This window comes from Tubulanus polymorphus, chromosome 1 (genome assembly GCF_964204645.1).
Source record: "Tubulanus polymorphus chromosome 1, tnTubPoly1.2, whole genome shotgun sequence".
NCBI lineage: Eukaryota > Metazoa > Nemertea > Palaeonemertea > Tubulaniformes > Tubulanidae > Tubulanus > Tubulanus polymorphus.
The window spans coordinates 5,834,880-5,848,450 of NC_134025.1; the positions used below are offsets into that span (position 1 = coordinate 5,834,880).

At 38.5% G+C, this 13,571-nt stretch overlaps 1 protein-coding gene across 1 annotated transcript in view; it reads right to left on the reverse strand.

Moving 5' to 3' along the window:
* Positions 1 to 13,571, reverse strand: part of LOC141915524 (uncharacterized) — a 46,677-nt gene that overhangs the window by 31,876 nt on the left and 1,230 nt on the right. Inside the window, exons 3-37 of the mRNA XM_074807091.1 lie at positions 11,838 to 11,925; positions 11,508 to 11,739; positions 10,861 to 11,001; positions 9,935 to 10,051; positions 9,640 to 9,855; positions 9,376 to 9,522; positions 9,099 to 9,270; positions 8,849 to 8,994; positions 8,510 to 8,771; positions 8,245 to 8,429; positions 7,929 to 8,165; positions 7,467 to 7,772; positions 7,034 to 7,378; positions 6,777 to 6,944; positions 6,539 to 6,688; positions 6,058 to 6,438; positions 5,737 to 5,954; positions 5,441 to 5,633; positions 5,154 to 5,336; positions 4,862 to 5,059; positions 4,560 to 4,773; positions 4,129 to 4,478; positions 3,781 to 4,005; positions 3,555 to 3,698; positions 3,287 to 3,455; positions 2,994 to 3,199; positions 2,645 to 2,906; positions 2,267 to 2,547; positions 1,800 to 2,039; positions 1,442 to 1,603; positions 1,192 to 1,360; positions 944 to 1,122; positions 706 to 861; positions 395 to 624; positions 71 to 308 (exon numbers count right to left, since the gene is read on the reverse strand). Coding sequence (XP_074663192.1) covers positions 71 to 308; positions 395 to 624; positions 706 to 861; positions 944 to 1,122; positions 1,192 to 1,360; positions 1,442 to 1,603; positions 1,800 to 2,039; positions 2,267 to 2,547; positions 2,645 to 2,906; positions 2,994 to 3,199; positions 3,287 to 3,455; positions 3,555 to 3,698; positions 3,781 to 4,005; positions 4,129 to 4,478; positions 4,560 to 4,773; positions 4,862 to 5,059; positions 5,154 to 5,336; positions 5,441 to 5,633; positions 5,737 to 5,954; positions 6,058 to 6,438; positions 6,539 to 6,688; positions 6,777 to 6,944; positions 7,034 to 7,378; positions 7,467 to 7,772; positions 7,929 to 8,165; positions 8,245 to 8,429; positions 8,510 to 8,771; positions 8,849 to 8,994; positions 9,099 to 9,270; positions 9,376 to 9,522; positions 9,640 to 9,855; positions 9,935 to 10,051; positions 10,861 to 11,001; positions 11,508 to 11,739; positions 11,838 to 11,925 — 7,310 coding nt within the window. The remainder of the gene's footprint in view (positions 1 to 70; positions 309 to 394; positions 625 to 705; positions 862 to 943; positions 1,123 to 1,191; positions 1,361 to 1,441; positions 1,604 to 1,799; positions 2,040 to 2,266; positions 2,548 to 2,644; positions 2,907 to 2,993; positions 3,200 to 3,286; positions 3,456 to 3,554; positions 3,699 to 3,780; positions 4,006 to 4,128; positions 4,479 to 4,559; positions 4,774 to 4,861; positions 5,060 to 5,153; positions 5,337 to 5,440; positions 5,634 to 5,736; positions 5,955 to 6,057; positions 6,439 to 6,538; positions 6,689 to 6,776; positions 6,945 to 7,033; positions 7,379 to 7,466; positions 7,773 to 7,928; positions 8,166 to 8,244; positions 8,430 to 8,509; positions 8,772 to 8,848; positions 8,995 to 9,098; positions 9,271 to 9,375; positions 9,523 to 9,639; positions 9,856 to 9,934; positions 10,052 to 10,860; positions 11,002 to 11,507; positions 11,740 to 11,837; positions 11,926 to 13,571) is intronic.

Here is a 13,571-nt window from a genome sequence, read left to right on the forward strand (position 1 = left end):
TGATTGCATAAGTGAATTATTCATTTCATTCTAATATTGGATATCTTGGATTTGTAGCTATAAAGAATACCTGCAGGATTTGCAAGATGTTCGGAGTCACAGTATTTTCCAGCGGGGCATGGTTTACACTGACTAACATCAGATAATTCAAGCTGGTCGCTGTAAGTACCACGTGGGCAGGATTTCCAGTCTTTTCCAGTACCGCTAGGACAATAATACCCGGCCGGACAACTAACAGATTGACCTTGATATATACAATAGAATCCAGCTGGACAATCGTAGCACATAGGGGCATGAGTATGATTCACCTAGAAAAATATGTCAAAATATTAATAATATTAGAAAATATGAAAGGTACTTTAGCAGGTCTCATCTCCGGAAAAAAATTACTCACATGACTGTTATTTCTACAAGGTATAGGCTGAGCAGTGCCTCCTGGGCAGAAGAAACCGATAGGGCAGTATGTTGAGGGTGGATCCTTTCGAGCAGACCCTTCAGGGCAGTAATATCCTGGATCACAAAATCCAGTAGGTTGCGTCAAGCCTGGCGTAGCACAATAACTTCCACCCGGACATAGAAGACAGTCAGTTACATTTTTCAATCCTGTTTCATTCGACCAACGTCCTGTAAATATTAAGAAGAAAATTTAAAAAGCGTATGTAATAACAAAATCAACAAATCAACAAAATATTCTTTCAGGTATACCTTCAGGACAAGGAGTAGGCAAAAAAGTGCCCTCCTTACAGTATGATCCTTCAGGACAGATGATAAAATCTGGCTTAGTGGCTTGTATGGGACAGTAATAACCTTCCAAGCATAATCCACTGGGTGCTGTCAGATTCATTTCTCCACAATAATAACCTGAGAAGAGAATGAAAACGAATTATCAAATAGCAATATACGCATGATCTTGAAAACACTGGATAAAAGAATTTTGACTGACCTTGTGTACAATTCAAACATTGATCAACACTCGTTAATCGAACATTACTAGAAAACGTTCCTATTGGGCATTTCTGAGGTTCACTAGACATTTCTGGACAGTAAAATCCGGCTGGACATTCATTAGCATCAGCACCTTGTGTTGGGGTGCCACTCTGTGCACCGCCTCGACAGTAAAACCTGAAGATTGAAAAGCACAGTATAAGTTCATGTCAAATAACTGACAAATTTTCAGTTGTTTTATCTTACCCAGCATTGCATAATTTCCAGTAGGTAGTTTGAGCTACCTGATCACAGAAAAATCCTCCTGGACATTGAAGACAATCAGTGACAGCATGAAGACCTGTATAGTTACTGTATGTACCAGCCGGGCATCCATATTCAGTAGCAAACTTTGTACCATTCGGACAATAATGACCTTAAAAGCAGGAAAAATCTTAATGCTGTGCAATGGAGGGTTGATAGAAGCAGCAAAATGAAGTAGGAGTCTCAATCTTACCCTCCGGGCAAATGGTATCATTGTAAAGAACAACAGGATTCATTGTATTGTCACAATAGTATCCTGATGGGCATAATTTACATGTGCTTTTTGCTGTTTCATCTTGATAATACCCAGACGAACAACGGATTGCTTCATAACTACCAACTGCACAGTAGTGACCTATAAGAATGTGGGGTACCATGCATAAGGTGAACCATGTAATGTGTAATGTGTAAAACACTGGTTTCTTACCAAATCAAGTGATATACATGCGTGACTATAAAATTACTGACACAAACATACATTTCTTGCGCAGTGCTGACAAAAATGTGACTTGAATTGAGTCTAAAAGGTTTCTAAAATTTTACGTAATTACCTTGAGGGCATGGATGATCATTTGGACTGGACACATTCATTCCGGGTGGACAGAAATATCCAGCATCGCAAGGTCCAGTGGGATTGATATTTCCAAAGCCGGAACAGTAATTTCCCTGCGTACATTCTAAACAGTCGGACTCATTTCTGCCACCAGTCACATTCAAGAATGTTCCGGGCGGACATAAAGTTCCACTGGCGCTTCCTTCAGGGCAGTATCTACCCTTCGGACAAAGATTTCCTTAAAGATTCAAATAAATCTCAATAACACCTGAACGCAGAGTCAAAATTAGAATGAAGATTAGACCAGACTAGCTAATTTTATTTTTACATATATGTAACCAATTGAAACTGGTCATAGAGTTGGTCACTTTCTAGGCTTAACTAGAAACAGGATAAAACCATGGATTTGACATAAATCCCATTTATTGATACTATATGAAACATGCGATAGTAAATTAAGATTACCTTGTACATTGTCAGTAGGTGTTGCGGTAAGTGACCCGAGGTTACAATAATATCCAGCATTACAGTAACCAGATGTAGAATACAACTGTGATCGGGAGCAATAATGTCCAGGTGTACATTTGATTTGATCTGAACTCCCTTCTGGGCAGAAATAACCAGGCTGGCATTCACTGCCTTGACTGACTACACTCGGCTGTGAGACAACAGCTCCACCTATGCAGTAATACCCAGCGGAACAAGGACCAGATGGACTAGTTAAGCCTGGCATTTCACAATACGACCTTCAAAGAGATAGACAAATAGATCTTACTACTTTACCTAAATACACAACAATCACTAAATGTTAAACTAAATAAACATCTGCAATGCAAAACTTACCCCGGCGAGCAATCTTTACAGAAAGTATCGTCTAATGCACCAGTGATATTGTTAAATTTTCCAGCTGGGCAAGGATGCTGATCAGCTCTTTCCGTTCGTTCTAAACAGAAATGACCTCCTGGGCATGGAAATGGCTCAGCGGTACCCAGGGGACAATATGCACCTGGAGGACAGTACTGACATTCCTTTTGACCAGTTCTATTCTGATAAAAGCCCATGGCGCATGCTAAGGGTACTGCCGTTTGTGGTGGGCAATAAAAACCTGAAAAGTTTTCATAGTATTTCATGATTAATTATAGACATTTAAATCAATCCCTTATGAATGTTACAATAAATACCAATTTAATACCTTTTGGACAGATATCTCCATATGATTTGTTCAAAGGTGTAGCTTCAATTGAGCCACCGCTGCAGAAATATCCTTCACTACAATCAAATGAAGTGACAACACCATCCTTTTTAACATCACTGGTATCAGTCATATTCGTGTAAGGACAATATTTTCCACCAGGGCAATCAGTGCAGTTATTGATGTCCCCATATCCCCGTGAAAATCTGAAATAATTATTGTAATTTTTTAATATTCTACTTAAACATGTCTGTATTGGATCTAAAGATTATACTAAATATTGTCAAACTCACCCGAATGTGCCCATTGGACAAGGTATTGGAGCCACACTGCTTAAAGGACAGTAATAACCACGAGGACAGATGCCATAATTATCGTTATCCGTATTAGGAGGCATTGGGCTAACAGCTAATGTTTTGGCCCAATATCCAGGAGAAATAGGACCAGTCACATTCCCCTGCCCTAGAAATATAACAAAAGAGAATCATAGGTAAGTAGGCGAATAAATGAAAATCTTTTTGTCCCTTCAAAGTAATGATGACTTTTGCCTAATAAACATACCAGTCGTTGAACAATAATATCCACCATCACAATCAGAACAATCTGAAATTATCACTAATCCAGAACGTGGACCGTACGTTCCGATAGGACACGCTTTAGGGAACTTAAGTGGAATCAGATCGGTACTAGCTGGACAATAATAGCCTGAAAGATAAACACATGTAAAAGTGGAATAATCTAAGATCAATGTTTGAAATTATGAAATGTAAAAGATGTTTTTAATTACCTTGTGGACATAACAAAGGTTCTTGTCCAACATAGCAGACATAACCTCCGGGACATAGTTCACATTTAACCATTCCAGTGGAGTTAGCGTGGTATCCAGCTAGGCAGTCCCTCGGCTGATTACCAGCCTCGCAGTATTTGAAACGAGGACAAATATCGCCAGTTGAATTCAATGGATTAGGAACGACGGATCCTTCTGTACAGTAGTATCCAGGATCACATATACCTATTATTTGATATAACATGGAAAATTAGTGAAAACATTTATTTTTTCACTCAGTGCTGCTGCATGTCTATTTCATTCAGGAATGACCACTCTGTATTTTCAGTTCGTAAGACATAGTTATACCTGTTGGGGAAACAAGTCCAGTGGTGTTACAATAATGTCCGGATAAACATGGCTGACACGCCGAGCTTTCAGATACTCCTCGGTAGTTAGGGTTGAATGTACCACGAGGGCAAGGAACCATAGACGTTGTTCCTGAAGGGCAGTAGTAACCAGGCTGACACTGATCACCCCAAAGTATGATAATTTTGTCGCCTGTAGTATCATTGTTATAGATTGGATCATCATGAAGAGCGCTTCCATAACAAATATGACCAGCTTTACAATCTCCAGTAGGTTGCGTAGCACCTTTACTCTGACAATACATTCCTGGTGGACAAGGGGCACAAGAATCATTTGACTTAGCGTGTGTTCTGAAATAAAGACAACAAATTATGTGAATTTCATAAAAATCTGTTTCTTTCATCTTCATGTAATGAATAAAATTAACTCACTCATTCGAGAATGTTCCTTCAGGACAATCCAGCGGAACATAGCTACCATTGACACAGAATTTTCCAGCTGGGCAGGCAACACGGTCCGTCATATTTTTTTCTGGACAATAGAATCCAGGGTCACAGACGAGACACTCTGATGCACGATCATAAGGCATATACGTAGCAATTGAACATTCAGTTGGAGATATAGATCCATTTCCAGAAAATGAACCTGAATCAAAAATCATTTTTTCGAAAATTCAAGATTTAAAACAATGAGAAAGTTAAATGTGAATGAATGCAGTAGCACATCAGCATACCTGGTGGTGTGACATGTTGTCTTGGTGTTTTGGCTCCACCAGTGCAGTAATATCCACCCCAACAAAGGCCAGTAGGTTCCCCTCCAGCAACAGCTGAACAATAATAACCTGCATCACATTCAAAACAATCGTAGTGGTTCACTGCTCCAGATACATTACTATAGGTACCAGGTGGACATGGCTTAGCTTCATAAGATCCTGTAAATTTCAATCAAATTCATGTTAATTATTTATCAATAAACAAGATATTCAATACATTTTTCTTGATAAAGAAAACCTGGTAATAACTTACCAAGAGTACAGTAACCACCAGCAGGACAAACAGCTCCGGTGACACCATCTGTGGGACCAGATGTCATCGCTCCAAGGACGCAAATAAATCCTGGATCACATGGAGCTCGGGGGGTCAGCAAACCAGGAGTATCACAGTACCATCCTGGGGTACATAGTGGGCATTCTTCAAGTTTTTCTAATCCTGTTCAAAAATGCACAATACGTCATATCTGCCCATTTGGAAATCATTAAAACATAAGATAGGCTTTTAGATATAAATGTATGTTGAATGATGGCTCTACTCACTTGACACATTTCCATAACGACCCATCGGGCAAGGAGTGGGTTGTGATGCACCGGTAGGACAGTAAGATCCTCGGGGGCAATCTATAGGTTGATTGGTACCTTGTGGACAATACGAACGACTGGGACAAGTTTCACAATCAGATACTGCCTGTGTTCCAGTCACATTTGTATATGTTCCATCAGGACAAGCGACCTTAAAAAAAATACATTCAGTTAGATAGCTACATGCATAGTCTATAAAAGAACGAATAAATATGATAAATACCATCAAAGGTTTGATTGTACAATGTACGTACCTGGCGTGGACCATAGGAACCAATTTGTGGAGGAGAGCTTCCATAGACATTTGAAAACGGACTTGGACAGTAGAAACCTTGATCGCATGGCCCGGATACGACAAACACACCTTCAACACAGTATGATCCAGCAGGACACGGGAGACAGTCAGTTACTGCTGATTTTCCTACTAATTCATTAATCGTACCAACAGGACAGTTCAATTCCGCAACAGTGGCTACAATTAGAAATGAGAATCATAAAAATGTGCCAGGGGTGTGGATATAAAAACATGACTGTCCTCCATTAACAACATTGAAAAAGTTTTAGATCTTTTATACCTTCAGGACAGTATTTCCCTTTTGAACAATCCGTAGCTTGAGAAAGAGCTGATAACCTTCCAGCACAGTATTTTCCAGGTGGACATCTTTTTGTAGATTTCATCGCAGTTTCTCCAGTTGCATCATCATCGCAGTAATATCCCGGTGGGCAATCCAAGCACTCATATTGACCTAGCTTTGAATATTTTCCTTTCCCGCATGCTGATGGATATACTGTTCCCTTCGTGCAGAAATATCCTTCTGTGCATGGCAAACACTCAAACTGTCTTTTCGCTGGATCTCCGGGACCGATCAGCGAACCATTCGTTGCAACACCATATGGCATATACGTTCCCGCAGCGCATTCTACAGGACTTGGCACTGCGTATTCACAATAATTTCCTACAAAAAACAATTGTTAGAACAATAAGGAACAACGTTAACGCCAGTTTATAGAATTAAAACTCAAAAAAATAATTGATCAATATACCCTTTTACTAACCTTGAGTACACTGTTTACATTGATCTTGACGCTGAATACCGAGTACATCATTATATGTGCCATTCTGGCAGCCGAATTGAGTGGGAAATTTTGTACTTTGGGGGCAATAGTGACCACGGGGACACAGTCCACTTTCAGCAGGCTGGCCACCTAAATGAACCATATATGTATGAAGTTAATTGAACAATACACTTTATTCATTAGGTTTACTATTGACACGAGTATCTTGATAATTTACCTAAACAGTAATAGTTCGCAGTACACGGTGTACATTCAGATGCATCAGTTAGGCTAGACGAAGGTGTGAATGATCCAGCTGGACAAGGATAACGATCTGGAGCTGGAGTCTGTAAAGGACAATAATGACCAGGGGCACATGGCTGTGGTGTCGGCGGAACTGTTACACCTAGAAATAAATTTTCACAAAGTTACAAGATACCGAAGAAATAGGAAAATTGACGAGATATGAAATGAAGGTACCGGTAAATAGCTAACCTGTTCCCCAGCTACAATATTTCCCCTTTGGACAAGGGTCACACTCATCAGCTGATGTCAAATTCGTGTTGCCAGTTAATGTGCCTGGTAAACACGGCTTCTCATCCGGTGTTATTGTTCCTTTCGGACAGTAATGACCTTCATTGCAAGGTGTCGTCACTTCCCACTGTCCCGCTACAGGACACGCAAATCCAGCATCACACGATCGACAGTTCAATTCATGTCCAGACTTTGTATCCGGATTGTACGTTCCTGGTGGACACGGTATAGGTGAAACTGATGGCTTAGACTTGGTGCCCGCCGGGCAATAATGACCTCGCGTACAATCCAAACAGTCAGATGACTCTGTTCAGGATAAACATAAGAATATTACATAGATACACAATACAGAATATTCCATGTAATCCACAAAAGTTTAGACAATACAACTTACTAGTGATTCCTTGGGTACTGCTGTACGTTCCAATAGGGCATGCATTTATTGTTCCTGAACCTTGATTTTGTCCACACCAGAATCCAGCTGGACAGTCATTATTTGTACCAGATGAACCACTTGGACAGAATTTGCCTTCTGGACATGATAAACAGTCACCTTCAACAGTTGCCATTTCGTTTGGATTGTAAGATCCAGCTGGACACGGAAAGGCTGTTCCCGATGGTGTTCCCGCTAAACAAAAGTATCCTTTTGGACACTTATTAGGCAAATATTCATATGATGCAGGACCAGGACAGAAGTAACCTATGTTTTGATAAATGAAAATGGAAAATATCAATTGTTAAAAGACCATTTCTTTGAAGAATATGGTATAAAATCCTATCTTCAAAAATATCAGTTAAACATAAAAACAAAATCTTATTTGTATACAAAGACTATTGGTATCAATTTTTCAATTACCTGCGGGACAAGTAGTACATGAAGAACCACTGGTTGAGCCATTTCTTGGATTATATGTTCCAGCAGGGCATGCGTGGAAATCTTTACCATCACACCAACCGCCCTTATCACATATAAAGGCTGCAGGGGTGCTGGTCGTCGAAGCTGATGGACAACGATAACCTTTTTCACATGGTGCGCAAGCCTGCGCTCGTCCCGTGGAAAATGTTCCAGGTAAACATTCAGCCTTCCTTGAAGCTAGAAAATATTAGGAAAGATCTTTTTATTATTTTCGATTCCGATGGAGTTTAATTTTGTCTCTCCTCAGAAATATTACCTTCAGCGGAAGGACAGTACCATCCAGGCTCACATGCTGTGCAATTCGTCATCTTTGCTTCACTGTATGTGCCTGGTGCACAACGGTAAGGACCAGATCTAGCTGATGGGCATTCAAAACCTTCGGAACATGCTGTACATATATCTTGACTACCATATGAATAGTAACCAGCTTGACAAGCGACCCTATAAAGAAATATTTACGATGATGATAATTTGGCTTGTATTGTTGATCTTATTGTTATGGTGAGCCAATGAACCATTACCTGCTATCAGTATCAACAGCAGCACATTCAAAACCAGGAGGACATGGTGTACAACTTGTTTGGTTACCAACTGAGAATGTTCCCTTTGTACAAGGAACTAACGTTTCAGAATTTGTTAGTGGACAGGCCACCCCAGCAGGACAGTAAGTACATGCCGATTGGCCCTCAGATGCATACGTTCCAGGTTTACATTCAATCATATCAGCTCCTGATGAAGTTGGACATGCATAACCAGCAGGACATGTAATACATGATGTAGATCCTAAAATGATTCATGATTCATGATTAAGTGTCTGGACAGTATGCAAAGCAAATCGAACATATCAATGAATTCTTTACCAGTAAGTGTATATTGTCCCAAAGAGCATTGTTTAATTCCTGATCCATCTTTACTGGGACACACTGATCCAGCAGCACAGGGAGTGCAAGAAACAGCATTACCAGTAGAATATGTACCATCAGGACAAGTGAGGACTAGCGCTTGGCTGCAAACAACAAATTAATGATGAATGGATGAGTGGTGTAGAGCAAATCATAAATCTTTTGCGAATGACACAAAGTTTCTGTAAAAGTTTTTTTTCATGCTTACTCAATTTCGGGGCAATATTTTCCAGCTGGACATGGGGTACACGTAGTTTGACCATCAATTGAATATGTTCCGGGCGAGCAAGGTGTATTGGTACTGATTTTGTCAACCGATGGACAAGCTTTTCCAGCTGGACAAATCGAACATGCAGTTTGTCCACTCAAACTCTGATAGCCTAAAGAATATGCAAGGATAATGAAAATGAATCCTTACAGGCATCACATTAAATAAATGCTTGGCAGTAAGACAGCTTTGAATTCATTTAGAATTTTCATATTACCTGTGGGACATGGTACAGCAGCTTGACCTTTATCAGGACATTTGCTTCCAGCCGGGCATGTTACACAGCTAGTAGCTGTACGGTCAATATTGTATGTTCCACTTGCACATGGAATTGGTTCCGACCCAATATTTTGACAAGTTGACCCTAGGTAGTTAATAAACTTATCCATAAGTTATCTCCTCATAACAAATGTAAAGAGTAAAATATCTCCAATGTAATTTGGTCATTCAGCAGTCCTTATCTCTTATTTTATAAACTTACCCAGAGGACATGGATCGCATACTGAGCTATTTCCGAGAGAATATGTTCCTGGAGCACAGGTTAGTACATTGATAGTATCTGGGCAGTATTTTCCAGGCGGACAGGGTATACAGCTAGATGCCCGAGTGCCTGAAGTTGAACCAGTTGGACACTGGATTTCTGCGGCTGCACCCTCAGGACAATAATTACTGGCAGTACAACTCGTACAACTTGTCGCTGAAAAGCATAAAAATAGTTGGTACAGATGAATCGCAAAATGTAACTTCCATCATTCAAGTCTAATCCTGAAACTTACATCCAGCAGCACTGTATTCTCCAGGGGAACATTTAACAGGCACAGCCGATGTACTGGCACATTTATAACCAGCAGGGCATAGTTGGCATTGTGTCCATCCAGGTTTAGAGTAGTAATCTGTAAACATTGAAAAATTCATTTGCAACTACTATAGAACAACATTGATAAATTCATTTGTAACTACTATAGAACAATGTGACTGATGTGAAATCTAATGCACATAAAATCTACTTACTAGCAGAACAGGCCTGCTTTGCCAACAATGTAGGGCAGGAATATCCTGCAGGACATGTTGTACACACAGCATCTCCTTCCAAGGCATATGTCCCAGGCAAACAACTTGTAGGATCAGTTCTTCGAAGTGAAAATAAATACAGCTTGATTATTCATAATTTATTAAATGGAAGTTATTTTTTCTAATGAACAATGAAACACTTACGTCGGATCAGTACATTTAACCCCAGCCGGACATGGATAACATGAGTCCTGAATTCCTTTAGTAATTTCATCTGAAAATACAATCATTGTTAAGAACCAATCTAATATCCCCTTTCGATTTTAATTACATACGTGTAATGAAATTTCAAAAACTTACTGTTTGGACATTTTGTGCAGAGTATGGCTCTTCTTTTCGAAAAATAACCTCTTGCACAAGGCACAGGGTCTATAGCCTTATTTTTACACTGACTACCAGCTGGACATTGATGACACTCAGTAGATTCTAAAAATTATTGATACGTACATTATATCCGAATGTTTGACGAAACACTTCTTTAATATACGTAAATATGTACCGGGTATGTGGATTAGTAACGATCATTTTTATAGGTAGGACCATTTTTATAGGTATGTTATAAGTCATATTAGTCATGGTTGATTAATTAAAACAGCATTTACACAATGTGAAAAGTGATATAATGACATACGTTCTTTACTGTAGTCACCAGATGCACATGGGGTACAGGTGGATACCCCAGCAGCACTGGCAGTACCAGCTGGACATGGTGTAGAACTGTTTCTATTTGGACAACCAAATCCTGCCGGGCACTGCGAACATTCAGTCTGACCTTGAAAAATAAATTTAGCATCACACCTTCATTGAGCAGTTTAGAACCACAACTTCCCAGTCTAATCTGTTTAGTTATATTATGTGTTACATAAAAACACAATTAACCCATGTCATTAGAAACAAAATCTGAGATTTAGAAATCAAGAAATGCATCTAATACCAATCTTTTCACATTCATATTAATTAGTTGAAGGATGCATTTGATAGTTGGCTTTGAAATTGAATACAATTCTGGATCTAAATCTTAAATTTTAGAACTTTTTTCATTTAGTTACATGTTCAAACATGTGCATTTAACTTTCACAATACCCACACAGCACATAAAATTCAAAAAGGTGTATGATGTATTACAGGGCTTTCTAATGAAATGCAGATTCTATGTTCAATGATGAATTGAAGTCATTTGAGATTAAAAAAATCAAATTGTTGTTTATGAGCCTCTTAGACAGCCCTGTAAACACACGGACATTGATGTGCTCAAAACAGTATCTGATGAAAACTCACTTGGATTCGCAGTATAATATCCATCAGGACACAAAATAGGATCTGCAGCACCCTTACTAGGACATTTATAACCAGGCGGGCATGATGTACACTCTGAACTTCCTTCAGCTGCATAGGTTCCTTTTCCACATTTAAGTGGAGTAGTTGTTCCACTCAAGGCACAAGATTTACCAGGTGGACAAGGCAAACAGCTTTCCGCACCGGATACACTGTATGTACCAGGATTACATTTCTGTAATAAAGATTTTGAAGGTGGGAGACCTATGATAAAACCGGCAACTCAGTTACTGATCTTCTATCTCAACGAAACAGCTACCTAGAATTACTTACCAAACACGCTTGTGAACTGGTACTTCTTAATTGCGAATTGTAACGACCATTAGCACATTTCGTTTTGGGATTTGAGAAACCAAGACAGCTAGAATGATAAGACAAGATTGATATGGAATTCTTATTCAGATTTCTGTTTGAAGGCAATTTATCGCTGAAAATTGATTACCAAGTCGTTTGAAAATTAATAAACGATGTATCTCTGCACGTATAATGAGATAAGGATTTAAAACAAAATACATGTATGCAATCACCCAAGAATCGGAACCACATCATTTTGTTTTAGAAACTCCAGAATCAGGCCCATACATCTTATCTGCTAACAAGAAACACGCACTAGACTATAAAAACATACAAAACTATATCATACAGAATTCATAAGTTTGTCAACAGAATTTGCAGGGGAATTTAATCTTTAGTGGGATATCGACCACTTGTTTATCAAACCCGCCAGGGAAATAAATACTGGTATATCAATGTGTGCAGACCTGATTGTGACCACAAAATGGTGAAACCACAGATTAGCATATCAAGGAACTCAAAAAACCGAAATCTATAAATTTCATTTCTTTTCTGAAGGCTGTTTTATTACAGGATACACTGATAACTTCATATTTAAAGACAACCACACTACATATACAAGGCGTATACACTCTCATGTCATACAGCTATCAAATCCTATGTCCACAATACTAAATTCTTAAATTATTAATGTTAATATCACACAATCGTTGAGTCAGACCTGAAGGTCTAATTAACTAATGCCAACATTCAGAAGAGGACTGGCAACATGAAGATTAAATTTTAAAACCTAACAGCGCTGATTGGCATAGCTAGGCCTATAATAGTCAACATTTGCTGAAAGAATGTTTACACAGTTTGAGTACTGCCTTAAGTCTTAAAGATAATGTAAAGATAAAGATATTAAACTAAAAGAAAATGTACTTTGCCTTAACAAATGCATGGGCGCGATTATATATGAAATACTGAATGGCCCTGAACAATAAAACCAAGCTTATAATTTCTTTAAATTGTGCAAAGGTGTTTTTGCAGATTATGCAATCATAAATGAACAACATTGGTTGATAAAATAAGGTATAACCAACTTAGCTCCATGTATCATATCACTGTCATATTTCAGTATCCAAGCATCTGGAAAACTTTAATCAATCATTTGACTAATGAACATTATAAATCACGTATGCAGCAATGCCCCATGTATTTTTCAAAATGTGAATGTTTCCATCTGGATTAATCTGCTGTCGATGTTTTGGTTGTTTATTTTGCCATATGATATTGATTAATTAAGTACATTTATAAACTAATTTGGTAACAACTAAATCGTTTTCACAGCAGCAACTTTCCAATATGGATGTTTTCATGTCACCATGAATGAATTAAATTGTTTTTCCACTTAAGAATCTAAGAAAATATATAATTCAATCCATATTCCGCCGTAAAATTCAATGAATCATTGAAGCCGAAGCAGACCATGGATTATAAAATGTTTAATATCAAAATGAATTCTCAAAGGAAAACCTGCTTTCCCTAATCCCATATCTAGAGACACAATAGAACATTGTGGGAATAAAAGAGTTCCTAATATTACAAACCGGATGAAAAGACCATTTAAAATACGGAAAAAACTGCAATTCAGATTATACTATCTTTCAATAGACTGTAATTAGATACTTTGAGCTTGTTAAAGGTGTTTTGAATTGTAATAGATAACAT